The sequence below is a fragment of the Ictalurus punctatus genome, chromosome 20 (genome assembly GCF_001660625.3).
Source record: "Ictalurus punctatus breed USDA103 chromosome 20, Coco_2.0, whole genome shotgun sequence".
Classification (NCBI taxonomy): domain Eukaryota; kingdom Metazoa; phylum Chordata; class Actinopteri; order Siluriformes; family Ictaluridae; genus Ictalurus; species Ictalurus punctatus.
The window spans coordinates 24,488,819-24,508,588 of record NC_030435.2 but is presented as its reverse complement, the minus strand read 5'-3'; the positions used below and the strand labels follow the sequence as shown (position 1 = coordinate 24,508,588).

Below are 19,770 nucleotides of genomic sequence, written 5' to 3'. Positions count from 1 at the left end.
GCATAACTAACCCACGTCCCACATCATAACACTCGTATTAGTATTAGTATAATATTGTCACACGAAGCAAATAAAATGTGAAAAAAAAATCTCTTATAAAAGTAAAGTTATTTGATAGTTTATTTTGAAGCAGCAAGTAATGGAGAGAATCTCACTGTAAAGTAGAGCAGAGAACTAAACCTGAATAAAACAGGGCTCCAGTAGTGATTTGAAGTGACTGTGACGCCCCCATGTGGACAGTTTGGGAAAGACATTCATTTTAACAACGTGGAGGCTTTATAAACTAAATGAGCTTACTGGTTAACACACATTACAGGTATGCATCAATATCAGGTTTTGTATTATTACTCAATTGTTTACAATCAGAAGCTCGAGCGTGTTACGTTTATTCGAAGAAATTGGAATAAACTAGAATTAAAAGCCTAAACTGTGTGGTGGGTGTGAGTGTGAGCTTGTGTGTTGGAGTTTATGACTCATATATATTACAAGAACAATTACACATAAGGGGTGAAAAGGTGATAAATGACAGCTGACCCATAGAACCCCAATAACACCTCTCTCTATCATCTCAGGGAAGAAGTACTGTTCATAAGAGAAACTGTCCTTCTTTCTTCAACAACATTTTTCATCCCAGCACATCCAGGAAACATGTTACAGCTGAGGATTACAGGGATAACACCCAACAGCTTTATTACACCAGGATTCATCAGGATGTGTGCTATTCTTTCTGTAAAACTAGAGGTGAAGACACTAATAAATTCAAAATGTGACAGCTGATAAGAAGAAAATGGCAAAGTTTTAGGGAAGAAAAGCACAGCCACTGTCTCGGGCTGAAATTAAGCTGGAAAATCTGCATCCCCAAATAATTGGTTTAAAATAAAAATGAATTATTAGCAATAAAAGAAAAACATAGATTACATTTAGAATAACAGTACAGGTCTGTAGCTAGCCTATCATTTAAACACTGAGAGCACTAATCATAATAATGCTCATTTTCCTTAAAGTGAACCTATTATGGTTTTTCAAACATTACCTCTCATGTAGCGTGTCATGGAGCTGTTTGTGAATGTAAAAAGTCTTCAAAGTTTCAAAAATCAAACGCACAACAAACGGAATTATTGACTCCTAAAAGAAGGAATCGATTCTGAATAGCTGAAAGGAGTCGTTAGTGATTCCACTTCCTGTACAAATCTACGTAGGTTCATAACAAAACCCCGCCTCTGGTCTTCATCGCTGCTCTGATAGACGGAGCTGAAACTCGTTATGGTAGTGGGCGTTTCCTTTTTGAAACAATCTAACAGCGGTAGACCAATCACGACAGACTGGGACATCTGACCAATCAGAGCAGAGTATGCTGTCTGAAAGGCAGAGTTTAGAAGGAATCCTTTAGAACGGATCATTTAACGAGTCGTTTGTGACACTGGGCGAAAAGAAGGTTACATGCTACAATTTAAATTATGAAGACGATAAAGTGTTTTTTGACCTCGGATGCGTGTAAATCTATTGTATGAGACCTTTAAAACAAAATTAGTCACGTTTCGAAACCATAGTATGTGCACTTTAAATAATAGTGTCAGTGATTAACATTCTGTTTTTATTAACATAAAACTTAAACGTTCACTACATGAGTTATTGCTTCACTGCTTTTCATTTCTACTTCTGTAAACATCACTGAGGTCCTGACTGATTTCAGCATGAATGATAAGTTTTAAAAACATGTTCTTAAAAACATGATCTTATGTCCAATCTAAAAAAAAAAAAAATACTGGGTAATAGTGTTAAGGTCTAATAGATTCGACTCAACCTCTGTATATAAACTGTATACCTATGCTAAATAAAAGGTCAAACAATTGTTAAACACTTTCCTTAAGTTTTAATAATTGATAAAAACAAGAGCAATTTTTTAAAGAAATTGTCTAGGACACTTTTGTCTAGAATGAGTAAGAAATAAACTATAAGTTTGTTTTGTTTCGTTGTTTACAGTGTTTATCCCATGTGTAAGAATAATGCTTAATATTTTTGCTTGCAACTGGTTATTTTAAAAGTTCACAAAGGCTTGATTATCATTACAGCTCGAGAATATTGCTTCAGATTCATTACACTTATAACCGTTATTTCTATTTATTCACAGTTTATTGCATTTTTTATTGCATTGCTAGCCGTTAGCTTAGTTTACTGACAGGAACTCGACGATGACGTCACTGCAACGATTTTCTTTTAACTGTACCGCCTGCTCGCGCTGATAAGATTCACGCGATCCTAATGTCCTATCTAGAAAGTTCTGAGTAGTATAGAAGTACACAAAACAGAAGTGGGCCAATCGGATTACAGGACAGCTCTCGGGTTTAGCCAATCACGCAGAGAAGAGGGCGGAGCGTATGGCGACCCCTTTCCCTGCCAAATAACAGCGATTCCGGCTTTATTTGGAGTAGTCGGGGTTAGCATTATCTTTAGCATTAGCATTAGCGTTAGCATTAGCGCTGGAATCTTTCAGAAACTAGCGCTTTGACATGGACAGGGTCAAAGCCGGGGTTTATCCAGTTTAACTCGGATTAACGCGCGCCTGTGTCTCGTCACACAACTCAATCAGTTTACAACAACAACAACAACAATAATAATAATTTAGTGACAGAATTAGACTTGTGCGGTTATGTAAACCGCCAGCTAGCTAGCTAGCCCTAGCCAAACTAAAGTGAGTAATTAGCGGTTCTGTAAACTGTTAGCATTGTTATTAGTTTATTTGTTATCGGAATTGTACACAGGTGAAGTATGGATTTCAGCGTCAGGAGACTGGCCGCGGACGCTGGAACTTTTCTCAGCCGTGCAGTGCAGGTAGAGTTTCATATAAAACTTCATTTTGTTCGAATTTAATAAGAAGTTTGTTCTGTTTCCGCGTTTTAAACTGTGATGGTGTCATTCTCCCGAGTGTGAGGAGCACACCACACACACTTCTGTTACTGAGGCATTACGATTACAATACAGGAGTGTGTGTGTGTGTGTGTGTGTGTGAGAGTGAGTGAGTGAGTGTAATGATGTTTAACATGTGTAGTGTTTACAGTGTGTAGTGTTGTATAGTAGAGAGAGATTGTGTGTGTGAGAGTGTGTAATGATGTTTAATGTGTGTAGTGTGTATAGTAGAGAGAGATTGTGTGTGTGAGAGTGTGTAATGATGTTTAATGTGTGTAGTGTTTATAGTGTTTACAGTGTGTAGTGTTGTATAGTGTGTGTATAGTAGAGAGAGATTGTGTGTGTGAGAGTGTGTAATGATGTTTAATGTGTGTAGTGTTTATAGTGTTTACAGTGTGTAGTGTTGTATAGTGTGTGTATAGTAGAGAGAGATTGTGTGTGTGAGTGTGTGTAATGATGTTTAATGTGTGTAGTGTGTATAGTAGAGAGAGATTGTGTGTGTGAGAGTGTGTAATGATGTTTAATGTGTGTAGTGTTTATAGTGTTTACAGTGTGTAGTGTTGTATAGTGTGTATAGTAGAGAGAGATTGTGTGTGTGAGTGTGTGTAATGATGTTTACAGTGTGTAGTGTTGTATAGTGTGTATAGTAGAGAGAGCGAGCAGGATGAGAATCTCTCAGGACAAAACATTGTAAAAATATAATATTTTGGTTTGGAGTTTAAGGGCGAGTGATTATTTATAACGTTACAGGTATATTAGATTATTTATAACAGTATGATAATTAAATACATTCAGCTGTTAAAGTGAGATTAAAGATAAATAATGTTGTAAATCTCTTTAATTTCATCTACACTAAAGCAGTCTCACACTGAATTTCCCTTTTTATCCAATTAAAATGAGTCCGTGTCGTATTAATGACCTCACGAGGTTCCACGGTCGTGTGATTTAAATAAAATGTAAATATGAATAAATAGTTTAGAATAATATAATTTAATTATTTACACTGGTGATTGGTTCACCTCTTTCTCGTGTTAATTTTATTCTTTTTTTTATGTTCCAGTTCACAGAGGAGAAACTCGGCCAGGCGGAGAGAACCGAGTTAGACGCTCACCTGGAGAACCTGCTGGCCAAATCCGAGTCGACCAAACACTGGACCGAGAAGATCATGAAGCAGACGGAGGTTATACTGCAGCCCAATCCCAGTAAGAGCTTCAATCAGAACACCGCTGAATTATTAGCTGAAAACTGTGATCATGTTCATCCTGATAGTGTGAGCAATCTTCTTAATAAAATACTCACTGATTTTATTCCTATTTTCGAATTGAAATGATGTTTTGTTTAAAAAAATATTATGGCCACCATTTACTGTAAAAAAAAACAACAACAAACCTTTACATTTGAGAGAAACACTGCAAACAAAAAGAAAAGGAGAATATTTTTTATCGATCCTTTTGATGTTTTATTTGTAAATGAACCTTTTGGAACGTTATTTCTTACAGAGGTGTTGTAACGTATGGAAACACCTGACTATTCTGTTGTTAAAGTAAATTCCTGTCTTTAGTCTTTCGACATTCCCGTGTCTCCTGCACTTATTCACATCACCTTTACTGCTTCACTTTTCCTCATGATAGAATAATTACTCTTAATACCGTGCCGTTTTCTTCTAAATGAAATCACAGCGAGCGCAGGAAGACTGGAAGGTTCATAAAAGCATTATGTGTAGTTTTGGACATGAGGATGGAGCGGTAATGCGGTAAACGAGCGGCGCGAGGGGACCGTGTGATCATGCACGCTGTAAACTAATTGAATTTGTGTGACTTGAACAGACGTGAGGATGGAGGAGTTTCTGTACGAGAAGCTGGACAGGAAAATCCCAACACGAATCAACAACCACGAGCTGCTGGGGGAGTGCATGATCGACGCCGGGCACGAGTTCGGACCTGGGACGGCATACGGTGAAAAACATTCACACCAACTGTGAAAAACACGTCCGTCAGGTCACGTCCGGTAGAGTAAACACGTGGAGATGCGACAGTTAGCGTGTTACACGTCATTAAATACGGGTGTGTTTAAAAGAAAAGCGAAATGAAGAAAGGAGTGTGTGTGTGTGTGTGTGTGTGCGCGCGCGCACGCAAGCACGCACTTTGACCTAATGATTAGGTTTAATTAAAGTAAGTAGAGTAGAAAGTCCATCAGAGAGATAATAACTACAGAGTCCATAATATTAAAGTTGCATTTTTGTTTTTTGTCTTATTAACATGGAGAGAGAGAATGAAGAGAGGGAATAGCGAGCGGGAATAGCAATAGAGAGAGCGAATAGAGAGAGAAGAGAGAGGGAATACAGAGAGGGATGGTGAGGGAGCGAGTGTTTATAGCTGCTGTAACATAAGTGAGAAACTAACTCGTCTCAACAGCATTAAATGTACCCGTTAAGGGATAAGAAGTATGATGTGTGGTGTAATAAATAAGTGTAATTGTTGCCAAGTTGCCGTGGTTACAGAGGAATAAAGCACTACAGATGATTTGATGATGTTGATCATACCGCTGCAGTTGTGTTTTTGTTTTGAATTGAGAGGTGTCAGAGTCAGAGTTAAATGATCAGACGTTTGTAAACAGATGTCGGATGGTGTGTGATTAATCGTGTTCCCTCCTTGTTCCAGGAAACGCCCTGATTAAATGCGGTGAGGTGGAGAAGCAGCTCGGCGGCTCGGAGCGAGAGTTCATCCAGAGCTCGGCCATTAACTTTCTCACTCCGTTCAGGAACTTTATCGATGGAGATTATAAGACCATCTCGGTGAGCGTCGGTGTGAAAAGTGTGTATATTAAACACCTACATGGAATCAGGCCTTTTCTCGACTTTTCAGTGGCGTGAGAGTGGCGTGAGAGTGGCGTGAGAGTGGCGTGAGAGTGGCGTGAGAGTGGCGTGAGAGTGGCGTGAGAGTGGCGTGAGAGTGGCGTGAGAGTGGTGTGAGAGCGCATAGCGTAAAAGTGAAACGTTCCTAAACCCTGCTTCAGTACTTTAGTTTTTATTCATTCCTGTACCACAGGATATGTTCGGATATATTTTATGCGTCTACCTTTAATTTTATTTTGGACTTCACGTTTATGAGTAATTATCCAATTACTGTCCAATTATCGCATTTTTTTTATTTTAATTTTGTATGAAAGGGCATTTTTTAACTTTATGCTGTTCATCATTAAATAAGATTTATGTAATATAATAATGCATATTTATTTATTATTTTAAATTTTGTGTATATGATGCTTATATTATTTATTATATAATATATTTATTTCTAAACATTTATGATTTTTTTTTACTTATGTATTTATATTACATTTACTTTATTTTGTATAGAATTATGTAGCTTTAGAATTTCTATAGCATTTTTATTTTCTTTAATTTTTGCTTTTTTGTTATTATTTTGATTTATTTGCATTTTCCCTGCATTTAAATGTTTTTTAACACATTTTTTATTCGTTATTAATATGAATAATGAATATATCATTATGAACGAGATATAAAGAACTCTTGGACACAGCTGATTGCGTTGTGATTAATTACACACACTGGTCTGGAGTGTGTTTGTTCATCGTGTGTGTGTGTGGTGATCTGTACAGAAGGAGCGTAAGCTGCTGCAGGTGAAACGCCTCGACCTGGACGCGGCTAAAACACGCCTAAAGAAAGCGCGAGTAGCGGACGCTCGCTCTGCGGTGAGTAACTCCACCTTCTCTCTCTCTCTCTCTCTCTCAAACACACACACACACACACACACACACACCTGTTAATACTTGTCTGTCTGTTTCTCTAACTGTATGTCTGTCTGTTCATTTATTCGTTTTCCTGTCTGTGTTATTATAAACTACACACGCAGTGCCTTCTGTCAGATTTGTATATATTTGATTGTGTTAGAGTTAATGAGCTGATATTTGATTAATCATTAGGATGTCTTTAATGTGGTGTAATCGAGTGTAATTAACTAAACTCTGCTCCTGTCAGCAGTGTGTGGGTTAAGGTTAGAAATGAAATGCTTCTCCTTACTGACGTGACGCACCTGGATGCTATCGTTAAAGCGTAAGCTACTCGTACACACATGTTTGAGTAAACCCAGACGATCTGTTAGGATTCAGGAATACATTTCAACACAAAGCTGTCGGGTGACTCCCCTGTGTGCTGCACGCAGTTAAAGGTATGGAGGGAAAGTAGAGATGCTAGCGGTATCTTTCAGCTGTGAGGTGAGGAGAGAACTCTACAGGTCCTGGATCAAACGTTTGCTGACTTCGTGTGAAGACACAAGACACCGGAGACTCCTTCCATACACGTTAAATAAATGTCTCCTATAAATCCGTTTTTTATTAATATTAGATTATGTGTCTGCCATCCAAGTCCCTGTGAATGAGCTGTTACTATGGAGACGATAACGTATTAGAAGGAGCGCATTAATATAAACCTGTGGTTCATGTTACAGTCAGAATTACCTGTGCTGTTCTACAGAAACAGTGCACACCTTCTGACCAATCAGATTTGAGCATTTAACCATGCTGTGGTATAAATATATATACGTCTGTCATGCTAGATACCACTTTTTATCTGGGCAACCCAAACACCATACCCCCCAAACCACCAAAGACCAAAACACCAAACCCACCAAACTACCCAAACCCCCAACCCCCCAAACACCAATCCATGATCATGTCTGCGATGCTCTTCTCTGATAACATGTTCCTCCTCTTTTCTAACCCACTTGTGTTTTATCCTGTCCTGTGCTTTAACGAGCAGAAGTGTTGCTCCGCCCCCTCACCAGGAGAGGAGTACGTGTTTTCTTACATGCTCTCCCTCTTGCATGTCAAATGGCTGAAGGTTTGTCCTGGCCTTTCTGTCCGAGCGTGTGTGTGTGTGTGTGTGTGTGTGTGTGTGTGTGTGTGTGTGTGGTTACCTCACCCGATCATTTAGTAATGTTCCTTCCTCGTTTTTTAAACTGTCTGATCCTTCATTGCATTTCTTGAGAACATGCACCCGTACTGTGTTGGTGTGTGTGTGTATATGTGTGTGTGTAGCTGTGCACTGATATAAAAATAAAGAGTGTATATTTTTTGGTTTAGTTTATGATAGCTGATGAATAAGGACGTTTTCACACTTGAGTCCACACCCAGTTCAACTTGCGTCACAGGGCGGCGTGACACTCCGAGGAACGCGCTACCTGTCCTCTTCTACATACATGACCTCACAGACACCCACGATTGGCTGGTGTCTCTGTGACTGACAGGAGAGGGTGTACGCCCCTCCTGATCCAAGCAAGGTCAAAGTCACAGCAAGGACAAATGCCTGAAATAGTTTTTCTTCAATGTCTTCCTTGATGTTTGAAGTGTATTTTAAAGGCAGTCCTGGTGTACAAATTAGTAACACGGAGTTGTGGACTTGGTGGAGGAGTCGAGTTTGATTTGTTTAAATTAATTGCACAACATAGCAGGTGAAGTATTTATATGCACCAATCCTGTGATAGTCTCGTTTTTTATATATATATATATATAAAATCTCAGCAAGAGGTTCTGTCTTCTTTGCTGAGCGTAAAACCCGTATCCTGCCCTCATGACACTTTAAACAGGAAGTGATGTGACGAGATGAACCAGCGTTCACACATCAGCAAACGTACCGAACTCTGCGAGGGGAAAAAGGCCCAAACCCGGGAACGAAACAAGTGTGAAAGCGACCTTAGGGTTGATGAAGTATTGAAGTTGTGCCAGGGTTAGCTGCATGTGTCGCATGGTTTCTTCTTTTTCCCCCCAAATGAAATCATGATCTGATAAAACTGTGTTCCTGTCTCTCACTGCTGTCCAGTTTTGGGCTCAGGAGATCCAGCAGGTAAGAGTGACCATGGCTGAACTACACGGTCTTTACGTGGACATGTTCTTCCCTGAGTTCAGTGTGCATCTGACATCACTTAATCTGGTTAAATTGATATTGGAAACGTCTGTGTGTGTGTGTGTGTGTGTGTGTATGTGTGTGTGTGTTCCTCAGGCAGAGACAGAGCTGAGGATAGCTCAGAGTGAGTTTGATCGGCAGGCGGAGATCACCAGGTTACTGCTGGAGGGAATCAGCAGCACTCACGTACGTACGCTAGTCATCTGCTGTTTATAGTGAGCCATTAATTCACTAACACACACACACTGCACAGTATGTGCAATCACTCAAACAGCATTAATATCCACCTCAGGGGCTCCACCCACAGCCCACAGAGCCTTACACATTCTGACTAAAAGCTTCACAATGTTCAAGGCTACAATCTGATTGGCTGTTTGCACTTCAAAGTACACACACACACACACACACACTCATTTGCAGTTTGAAAGTAGGTGGAGCTTAGCCAGTGTACCAGAGTTTATAGTGAGACAAATCTGTGTTCTGGATCTACAGTGACACACTGACCTGTAGTAGTAGTAATAATAATAATAATAATAATAATAACTGTGTGTGTGTGTGTGTGTGTGTGTGTGTCAGGCTCATCACTTGAGGTGTCTGAGTGATTTTGTCGATGCTCAGGCTGTATATTACGCTCAGTGTTATCAGTACATGGTCAATCTACAGAAACAGCTGGGCAGGTCAGTGTACACACACACACACACACACACACACACACTACTGCTCTGACTCCTACAGTATATTAAATCTTTGTCTTCTCTTCTTTTTCTCTCCTTCTTGAGTTTTTACTTGAATGAGTAACTTGTGAATAAAATGATCACTTCTTGTTCTTTATCTGTTTTCTGTTCTTTTGTTCCTTTTCCCCACTTGTTATTTTTCCCTTCCTTCTTTTCAACTCCTTTTGACTTCTTAATTAAACTGTAAATCAGATGAAATTCATTCTTTCACTTCGTTTACAGAACGAGTGTTGTTGATGAACAATTCTCTCCTCCAGTTTTCCTTCAGCGTTCTCCTCCAATAATAACCAGGCTGCTGCCTCCTCTGCTGGAATTTCTGTCCCTGCGACCTTGGCCACGACCTTGACCCCGACCCCCACCGTGACCCCGGGTCAGAGTTCACCGAGCCTTAACGAGCTGCGTAACTCCTGCGGTCCACGCCGAGCGCGCGTGCTCTACGATTACGATGCAGCCTGCAGCAGCGAGCTGTCCCTATTGGCCGACGAGGTGAGTGACGTCTACACGAACACTTTCATTATAATACCTTATTTTAAAATATGCGCATATAAAATTCTGAAATTTGTTTTTAATACACCTTTACCTTGTGAAAAGCCACGCCTCCTACCCGAGTCTCTCATACTGTTCCCTTCTGCCCCTAAAGTGTACATTTTGTACATACACACTTAATACCCATTCTGTAAAATTAAACTTTTACAAAAATTCTACTTTTTGTTGGATTTTTATGGGTTTTTTTCCAGTTTATTTTTTGTCTTCTCGTTTATTTTGAATCTAGTATGAGGTCCTTCTTGTAAAATTCTTTCTTCTACAGAGATCTTAGATTAGAACATTAGACATGTTACTCACGGTGTTTTTCAGTCTGTAAGGTCAGTCTCTGGCCTGCTGCAGGTGCTGTGATGTTCCTTCACCCAACACATATAGGTTATTTGTTTTGAACGGAGTACACCACCAGGGGGCGCTGAAACACTTTCTTTTAGAAGAAATCCATATGAAAATATTTTGCACACAATTATAAATGACAGTCAGTGTGTGATAAAGGTGTATGGTGTGTGTGTGTGGTGTGTGTCAGGTGATCACAGTGAGCAGTGAGCCAGGCCTGGATTCTGATTGGCTGATGGGGGAGAGAGGACATCAGAAAGGCAAAGTTCCCATCACCTACCTGGAGCTGCTCAACTGAGAGAGATAACACACACACACACACACGTCATTTCACTCTCAATTTTTGTGCCTTTTTTGCCGAGTAGCCAAAAACAGACTTTAGTAGCATTTCATTAATGTGCCAGAAAAGGTTTTATTTTATACTCAGTGTGTGACTTTATAACTAATCCGGAGTTATAACGCTTATAATGTTATAATGCTTTAATAAATATCAAAGGTGGTTATAATGCCAAATATAGTAATTATTACTGTTTGTTTTGGTCTAAGAGGACACTACACACGTGTGAGAAATGAGTTTATGATTGTAATCCTGTTTGTTTGTTTTTTAAACACAACCATATTGACTTTCCCTTGTACCCTTGGTCAAGTCCCCTTGGTCATGTTATGATCATATTAAAGTTCATTAAAATGGAATGAACACACTGCAGCCTTCCGGAACAGTGTTTAAGCTGTGAATATAAAGAACATCTCTTCATAACATCCTGTTCTGTCCCGTGTGTGTGTGTGTGTGTGTGTGTGTTTCAAACGGAATATATTACCTATGTTTCTTCGACAGAATGAACAGAACACATTACACTGTTGTTGAGGTTAAAAAGGAAAGCTGTAGCTTGTGATTGGTGAGAGGACGTGTGTACGTTATTACGTCATAGTTTACAGCTTTTAACTTGTAAAGAGTTCAGAAGAATTTTAAAATTGGTATAAAAAACACTAATTAGAAAGCAGAATGATTAATGAAGCATCGATATCTGAGACGGCCAATCAGACGCGTCGTGCTGTTTGCAGTAAGAAACAGAGCCGAAGGTACGTCGTTAAACAGTTTATTTATCTTTATAACACTGTTTTATCAGTGAAACCCCTTTATTTATATTTACACTGAGCGAGCGGGTCACTCATTCGGGTCGGAAACGTCCAACAACGGCGGCTTTCACAGCAGTTCATGTTCAGGCCACTCCGTTTGTTTTTACTGCGAGCGGCACTTCAGAGGAGTTTCTAGACGAGTTATTATGCAAACGAGGACGAGGCACAAACCTGAAAACATGAACGTGACAGTTCAGGCAGAAATAAATAAATAAATTCAGGATGTTCATGTACAATTCATTTTTGGCTAAACTGTCACTTTAAAAATAAAAAGAATACAGTAATAAAACGATGTTTAACCCTTTTTCTGATAACATCAACACAACAGTATCATCACACACACACACAGTATCAAATGACGTATAAAATCCAGTTTTGGACGTGAAAATAAATTTAGAAAAGCCATTCAGGACTGTAACAGAAGCATGTCGGATGACGTGCAGCAGTAGTCGCGTTAGCCGTGTGTTAGCAGAACTAGCCGTCATGCTAATCATGACACACAGACGGCCGGCTCCTTTTCAGTCTCGATCGTGACCGACCCGTAAAGTGCATTTACGTTGAAACGTAAAACAAAAAAGTTATTCTCGAACAGAAGCACAAATTCAGGCACGAGGAGAAGGACACATGCGACGCAGTCAGGGCGTGGTTCCTCCGCCCTCAGGACAGAGCTGAAATACGGACGATGTGGGTACCGTGCGCTGTAAACAGCGCAGTATATCGCATATAAACCCATGATGTGCACATGCCGGCTGGAGGAGATTAATGATTAGTAGTAAAGTGAAGCGCACGCCGCAGCACGTCCTGTTCCGGTTCTACTTCTTGAACGGCGTCAGGCGGCCGATGTTGTGCCAGAAGTTTCTGCGCTTGGGTTCGGCGAGCATGATGACCTGCTGGGGCAACGCCGGCGACTTCTGGCGCAACAGCAGGTCGTAATACGGACGAGTCACCACTAAAGACAGAGAGAGAGCAGGGGAAAGGTCATGAGGTCAGAGTTCACACGCTTTCAATCGTTCTGGTCATCACTCGGGTGCAGGCGCGGTTTTAGAGACGCGTGAGGTTTTAATCGGGCTGTGTGAGTAGAAGCAGGAACGGTGATGGATCAGCTTGTCATGAGGTCAAAGTTCATGCATGCGGTCACGCGGAAATCCGCGCCCCATTCCTAGGGATTTATCCGGGAATCTCTCGGGGCACTGCGTTAACCTTTCCACATGTCCCATAATGCAGTGTGAGGGGTTAAAGGGGAACACGGTTAATATCACACACACATACACTCAGTGTGTGTGTGTGTGTGAGAGAGAGAGAGAGAGACGGAGGGACAGACTGGATTCAGACAGACAAACAGGAGGTAGTAATAAATAAACTGAGCGGCGTCAATACACTGCTTTTGGAAATTCTGTGTTTTTTTTTAATAGTGAAGGTTGTCCTGTGAAATCCCACAATGCACTGCAGTTCTACAGGATACATCGAAACGGTAAAGATCAGCTGTTCCTCTATAGTTAGTACTACACAGTAGTACACTTACACCTGTATCAAGTGCATCATATAAACACAGTGCTTAATGTTATAGTTAATATTTTATACTTGAGTACGATAAGGTGTAATATAGTACATTTAATATAGTACAGCGTATCAAATGTAGGGTTAATAAAGTGCCGTATAATACAGTAAAGTTATAGTGTAGGGAATATACTGTAATAGCACAGTGTTGGCTATTTCTATATTATTATATATTAAATATATTATTGTTATAATGGGATTACGGTCTAGATTTGAGTTAATAAATATAGTACAGTTAATGTATTATAAAGAATTCTAATATACTGCAGTAATGTTAAACGTAACGTTCTTTAATCAGTCACTTCAGGATTTCCCGATCGCAGACGTTAACGCAAAATCGAGGACACGGCGCAATATTCGGAGGAGCTGCGATTTTTCAGATTTTCCACAGATTCGGGCCGAGACGCGTCATGTGACGTCGTGTGACGTCATCACGACACGCGTTCAGCCGAAGCGCTCTACGATTCACGTGCGTCAAACATGAGTACAGCTAAAAGCTCTCGTTTACCCACAAGTTTTCTGCAAAAAAAATAAATAAATAAAAAAATTAGCTTTTTTATCCCAACAATCACAAAATCCTGTACGGACTGAATATTAGTCAATAAACAAAGTACAGTAAAGTTAGTACACGGTTATATATATAAATAATATATGTGTGTGTGTGTGTAGATTACGTGTTGTATGGGCGGTTATTATAATGTTATTATAATGTAATTACAGCGTGTATTATAGTTATTACAGTTATATACTGGTTATAATTACCCCTAGTCTATCGGAGCAGGTCTCTACTCTGAGAGGAGACCCAGGAAATGGCCCTGCGCAGGACACCAGGGGGCGCTATAACTTCAGGAAGCGGGGAGGAGTAGTAGTCAGGCCCAGGGGATTCTGGGTAATGAAGGCACTTGGAGCTTTTGGAGCGCAGAAGTGGAGCTTTAAGAGACAGCAGGTGGTGTAACGCTAGATCGTGACGGAGAGGAGGAGTGTGATGGTGAGAGGAAGAGCACAGAGATCAAACACCTCACTACAGGACCAAAACCTGTCAATAAACTAATCTGGTCAAACGTTCTGAGAGAAAACCCAGTGTGAAGAATAAAGGAGAGAGATCAGGCGTGTAGGAGACTGGAGACAGAATGTGGATTTCTACACGTCACTGAGCGTATTTCAGCCCGAGGACGAGTGTGTGAGGCGTACAGGTGAGGGGTGTGTGTGTGTACAGTGCACTGATCACCTTTAGGTTTTCCAGCTGGAGGATTTTTGGACACGTTCTGCATGGCCTGCTTCTTCTGCACGTCTGTGATGGAGAATCCTGTGAAGAGAGAAAATACTTAAACCAACAGGAACTCCTTTCAAGACGAGAACACGTTCTGATTGGCTGGCTGAGTACAAACAGGATCTTATTCTCGTAAGGATATAACCACAGATGATCTGCTTTCAGTCAATAACAACACGGCGTGTTGGACTTGTAGTAGAACTCGAAGCCGGAGTTGCGGAGGCCTCACCCGTGTCTCGGTCGTGTCGGACCTGCTGCCGCTCATCGGCGAAGGCTCGGAGCCAGCGCTGCTTCAGCTCGGGTTTTTTAGCACACAGGAGATGAATCTCTGCTCCGTCCGGAGATATCAACTTTAACGCGTTCTTCACCGTCACGTTCAGATCTTTATCTTTTCCGTCTTCTACATCCACCACCTCCATCTGGTCCGTGTCCAGACGTCCTTTATAATATAAAATGTCCCTCCGGAGCAGGTCCTGGACATAAAACAGCATTTTAATGCAATAATGTCTTAACATTTAGAGTTAAAGCCACAGATTTGGTTTACATTTTCTCTCCACGTGAGTGAAGGAAGCAGTGATGTGTGTGTGTGTGTGTGTGTGTGTGTGTGTGTGTGTGTGTGGAACAGAGGGAACACAACACCATTTTGACCCAAACTGAAGAGAACGACTTCCTGTACAGACCTTTTTGCAGAAGACCAGCTGATGATCGAACAGGAAGAACATGCGCTGTTGACCTTTGGCCTGAGGCTGAGAGATTTTGGTCAAATCTCCTGAGAAGATCAGATCAGAGCTCCGACTCAGAACGTCCTCACCCTGCAAATAATCCAACACAAGTCCTGTAACGATGTTCCCCACGGGTTCCTCCGCCACATCACACTACAGCGTCACGTCAGTAACGTGGTACTGGGTTTGATGGTTGTTTATTTTACCTCCCAGTCCTCGATGGAGCTCTGCCACTGAGCGATTTTGTCGATGTTCTCCAGGCGTCGTTTCCTCTCGTTGATCAGCCGCGCCACGTTCTTCATCGCGTTCAGCGCTGCTTCTACGTCCTTATAATCTCTGAACATCGACACGGACGACAGATCACTACTGACTACTGACACACGTCCTCAGACACACGTCCTCAGACACACGTCCTCAGCGCTCAGGACGCCGTTTATACGCTTTAACACACGGCCCTGAGATCACAACAGCTTACACTGATCCTCCTACTCCATCACCGCACTGCTGCAACTATCGGTGATGAAGTTCTACTTCATTAATGATACGTTAACTCTGATTACTCATACACAAGACCTAACAAATAAAATTCAAATGTCATTAAAAGCTCTGATTATTAAAAATAAATGAAAAGGTCATTTTTTTACATTTATACGTGTAAATGAACAGAACTACAACAGAGGAAATAATAATAATAATAATAATAATAAAAGCATTTTTACATGTACTTAATTTTGTACAGAACTTTGTAGACGGTAAACGATGTGCCTTATTTATATTTTTACTTCACAGTAACGATGGAGCTGAAGACGAGTTCTCTCATAACTTCATCATTACACCTTCACTAACTGTGTTCATACATCTGAGCTTCATAACGAGTTTATAACCGTGTACATGCTCTGTGTGTGTGTGTGTGTGTGTGTGTGTGTGTGTGTGTGTACCTGTGCTGAGGGTTGGTGTATTTGAGGAGCTCGGCGAGCTGCAGTGGATATTTGCAGATTTTCTGCACAGGTGTGAGCAGGAAGCCGTCGAGCGAGATGTCGATCATCTTCTGCAGCAGACGACAAGCCTCGAAGAAAAACACGTACTTCTTCATCTTCATCAGTCTGGAGAGCTGGACGCAGGCGTTGGGGTGATTGTTACAGTACTCCGAGTAAATCTGAAAATCCGTTTGCTGGGAACAGAAAACACAGAGGAGGAGATGATGATGAAGATGAAGGTGTTTTACCTACTGATGCTCTAATTAAAGGTTTCTTACTAGAACACGAGGCTCCGCCCCTTAGTGCACAAACACACTGAATCGGTTCTAACACCAGGACAGCTTTTATATCATTTATCACTTACACACTTCCTGTTTCCTGTTTTAAATTCAATCAAACTATCTACAATCTCAGTCCATTTATCCCTCCGTACACGAGTCCTGATGGAATCTGGAATAATAATAAAAAGTCCTCGGAACAAGACATTACAGAACAGAAAGACATTCTCCCAGTAGCAGACAGACAGGTGTCTTACGTTCTCTAAGAAGCTGACATACAGACAGAAGGACAGAGACAGACAGACAGGTGTCTTACGTTCTCCAGGAAGCAGGAGCCGATCTCGCTCAGGTGTGGTTGCTCTTTGTTGTATTTTTTCTCCAGCGCTTTGAGAAATTTCTTCTGGAAGCGGTAAAGTTCGTCGATGTTGCTGAAGATGGTCCTGAGCTGCTCCTCTGTGAACATGTCGGTCCGCTTACGGCACTGTTTAATGTAGCCCTGACGCACAAGGACAAGAACACCTCCGTGAAAAACAGCACACAGCCGTAGAACACCAGAAACTGGAGAAGCGACGCTCCGAGAAGCTCTTCATGAGTTTGCTTTGGTAAAATCTAACGAGCGGAATTTACACGGCGGTTTATTACTTCTTTAAATGAATTAATTGTATAATAATGATTGAAACCGAGGGAATTAAAGGTGCAGTCAGTGATTTTGGTGGCTGTACAGCCCCTCCCCCCAGGGTTGCTCCACGCCCCCTAAAACACATACACGGGGTCCAAAGGCGGAGCCTTATAACTTGACAGGTAGAATGACTGATGGGTGAGTAGACACACCTCTTTTTCCTGATTGGTTGGGTACAGGAGCGCACTGACCTCACAGATGTCCTTCAGGTGTTTGATGTAGTCTCTCTCCGTGCTCATGATCTCGTTAATCACGTTCGCCCTCATCTGCTCTTTACACGGTAACCCGGGCCCACACGACCCGCCCACCCCCGCCCCCCCGCTCTCCACCGCCCCCTGGATTACATCATCCTCCAGGGGCTCGTCCTGATTCACACGCAGCTGAAACACACACAAACACACACTTTAGTGCGTACATCAACTAACAAGAGCCGAGTTTATTCTAGTTAACTAATAACGATTTATCAAAATATATTTTCTCTTTTTTCCATTAAGCGATTTACTGACATTTAAAAAGAAATTTCATATTTGGCAGCTTGACTTTCTGCGTCATCAATAAACAGCTTAAGAAACTTCTCTCAGAGAGAGAGAGAGCGAGAGAGAGAGAGAGAGAGAGAGAGAGCGAGAGAGAGCGAGAGAGAGCGAGAGAGCGAGAGAGAGCGAGAGAGCGAGAGAGAGAGCGAGAGAGAGAGAGAGAGAGAGAGCGAGAGAGAGAGAGAGAGCGAGAGAGAGAGAGAGAGCGAGAGAGAGCGAGAGAGAGAGAGAGAGAGAGAGAGAGCGAGAGAGAGAGAGAGAGAGAGCGAGAGAGAGAGAGAGAGCGAGAGAGAGAGAGAGAGAGAGAGCGGGAGAGAGCGAGAGAGAGAGAGAGAGCGAGCGAGAGAGAGAGCGAGAGAGAGAGAGAGAGAGAGAGCGAGAGAGAGCGAGAGAGAGAGCGAGAGAGAGAGCGAGAGTAAATATAATAAGAAGTAAATATAGTAAGTAAACAAGCAGTAATTACACAATTTAATAAGTAAATACAGAAATATAATCATTAAATGTAATAAATAAATAAAACAATTCAAAACAATTTAATACAATACGTAAATATAATAATTAAATATCATGTTTGGAATTAAGTAAATAAATAAGATAGTGTGTGTGGAGTCTGTGTCGGTGATATCGATCTGCTTTTCCTCCTGAACTTTATGGACTTTGACTTTTTGTGAAGTCTTACCCGGACGAAGCTGGCGGGGAACCATCCCTCGCTCTCCTGCACTCGTCCCCACCACCACTCTTTATTGGTGGCGTCCACCACCTCGATGACGTCTCCGGCCTTGAAGCCGAGCTCCTGGTCGTCCATGGTGACGTGATCCCACAGAGCCTCGGCGCACACACTGCCATCGCTGATCAGCTGCACGGGGGAGGAGAGGAAAATACACACGCAGCGTTGTTTATATTCACACTAATCACCGCGCACGTTCATCTACACGTGTACACTTAGACTAATCACCGCATGCGCTCATCTACACGTTTACACTAATCACCGCGCGCGTTCACGTTTACACTAATCACCGCACGCGTTCATCTACACGTTTACACTAATCACCGCACGCGTTCACGTTTAATCACCGCTCACATTCACCTACACGCTTATATTTACATTAATCACTGCTCACATTCATCTACACGTTAGTCGAAGATACAATAGATCAGAATGTAATAAATCTGCTCCTTCCACACACACACACACACACACACACACACACACACACACACACACACACACACAGCATGCAGGAAGTAAATACTAAACCCTGAACACATCACAATACGCATTACAGCATTTTCTCTCTATTCCACTCACACACATCTTTCTCTCTCATACAGACACTCTCTCTCTCTCTCTCTCTCTCTCTCTCTCTCTCTCTCTCCATTCTCAGTTCCGTTACCTGCACTGCGCAGCCTGCATTGCGCACTCCCATCCACACAGAGTGAACGAGGGAACGACTTTCCCTCTTTTTCATCCCCCTCCTCCCTCTTGCTGGTTCCCTCCCTCTGTTTCGCTCCTCTCTTCCTGTTCCTCGTCCTCACTCTCCTCCACACCCTCTGTTTTCTTCCTCATTATCTCTCAATACCTCAATCCTTCTCTCTTTCCTGTCTTTCTTTTCCAATCCTTCGTCCTCACTTTGTCTTGTTTGTGTCTTTCACTGTTATTCTTCTCCAACTTTCCGCCTTCCCTTCTTTCCTTTTCCTTTCTTTTTTACACTTCCTCCTCCCTTCTTCTCCCTCTTTTCCTCACCCTCTTTTTCAATCCTTCCTCCACTCCTACTTTTCCCTCACCTCCTACACTTCCTCCTCCCTTGTTCTTCCTCTGTCCTTCTCCCTTTATTACTCCACCTCCTCAATTCTTCTGTCCATTCTACCTGTCCTCTTTCCTTCCTCACACATCTACACTCTGAATCCTCCTTTTTCCCCATCCTCTTTGTATTCTCCTCCCTTTCTCTCTCTCTCTCTCGTTTTCCTCTCGTCCTCCAATAACTTCTATCCTTTTGTTGTTGTTTTTTCTTCCTCTCTTTCTCTCTCTCCCTTCCCTTACTTTCACTTCTTCCCCTCCTGCTTTCCTTCTTCTGCCTGTTCCTCCTACTTTTCTTCTTCCTTTCCTCCTCCTCCTCGTTGTGCTTGCCTTCCTCTTTTCCTCATCTCCCTCACTCCTCTATTGGAACGCCAGCACG

At 41.8% G+C, this 19,770-nt stretch overlaps 2 protein-coding genes across 7 annotated transcripts in view; one reads left to right on the top strand and one right to left on the bottom strand.

Moving 5' to 3' along the window:
- Nucleotides 1–2,395: 2,395 nt before the first annotated feature.
- Nucleotides 2,396–11,199, top strand: sh3glb1b (SH3-domain GRB2-like endophilin B1b). 2 transcript variants are annotated; one of them, XM_053673805.1, is made up of 11 exons: nt 2,396–2,832; nt 3,968–4,109; nt 4,734–4,862; nt 5,568–5,701; nt 6,529–6,621; nt 7,688–7,768; nt 8,747–8,770; nt 8,927–9,016; nt 9,407–9,507; nt 9,822–10,050; nt 10,631–11,199. In XM_053673805.1, the coding sequence occupies exons 1-11, from the start codon at nt 2,770–2,772 to the stop codon at nt 10,736–10,738; spliced, it is 1,194 nt and encodes a 397-aa protein (XP_053529780.1). In that variant the 5' UTR covers nt 2,396–2,769; the 3' UTR covers nt 10,739–11,199. The 2 variants fall into 2 exon arrangements, with proteins under 2 accessions (XP_053529780.1, XP_017350673.1); XM_017495184.3 differs by lacking the exons at nt 7,688–7,768; nt 8,747–8,770 and having other exon boundaries at nt 2,401–2,832.
- A 322-nt stretch (nt 11,200–11,521) lies between these two features.
- arhgef4 (Rho guanine nucleotide exchange factor (GEF) 4) overlaps nt 11,522–19,770 on the bottom strand; it is a 47,848-nt gene continuing 39,599 nt past the window's right edge. For 4 of the 5 annotated variants that reach the window (XM_017495148.3, XM_017495149.3, XM_017495152.3 and 1 more), the window contains 10 exons: nt 18,273–18,449; nt 17,252–17,440; nt 16,698–16,877; nt 16,065–16,297; nt 15,333–15,462; nt 15,085–15,216; nt 14,634–14,877; nt 14,363–14,440; nt 13,897–14,091; nt 12,388–12,526 (listed from right to left, as the gene is read on the bottom strand). In XM_017495148.3, the coding sequence (XP_017350637.1) occupies nt 13,904–14,091; nt 14,363–14,440; nt 14,634–14,877; nt 15,085–15,216; nt 15,333–15,462; nt 16,065–16,297; nt 16,698–16,877; nt 17,252–17,440; nt 18,273–18,449 (1,551 nt within the window). In that variant the 3' untranslated portion in view covers nt 12,388–12,526; nt 13,897–13,903. Of the gene's footprint in view, nt 12,527–13,896; nt 14,092–14,362; nt 14,441–14,633; nt 14,878–15,084; nt 15,217–15,332; nt 15,463–16,064; nt 16,298–16,697; nt 16,878–17,251; nt 17,441–18,272; nt 18,450–19,770 lie in introns of all 5 variants that reach the window. The other variant, XM_017495150.3, reaches the window with a different exon arrangement.

Coding starts and splice junctions, on each gene's coding strand:
- sh3glb1b (XM_053673805.1), top strand. CDS start 2,770: ATGGATTTCAGCGTCAGGAGACTGGCCGCGGACGCTGGAACTTTTCTC. Junction 2,833..3,967: donor TTCTCAGCCGTGCAGTGCAG/GTAGAGTTTCAT, acceptor TTTATGTTCCAG/TTCACAGAGGAGAAACTCGG. Junction 6,622..7,687: donor TAGCGGACGCTCGCTCTGCG/GTGAGTAACTCC, acceptor TTTAACGAGCAG/AAGTGTTGCTCCGCCCCCTC.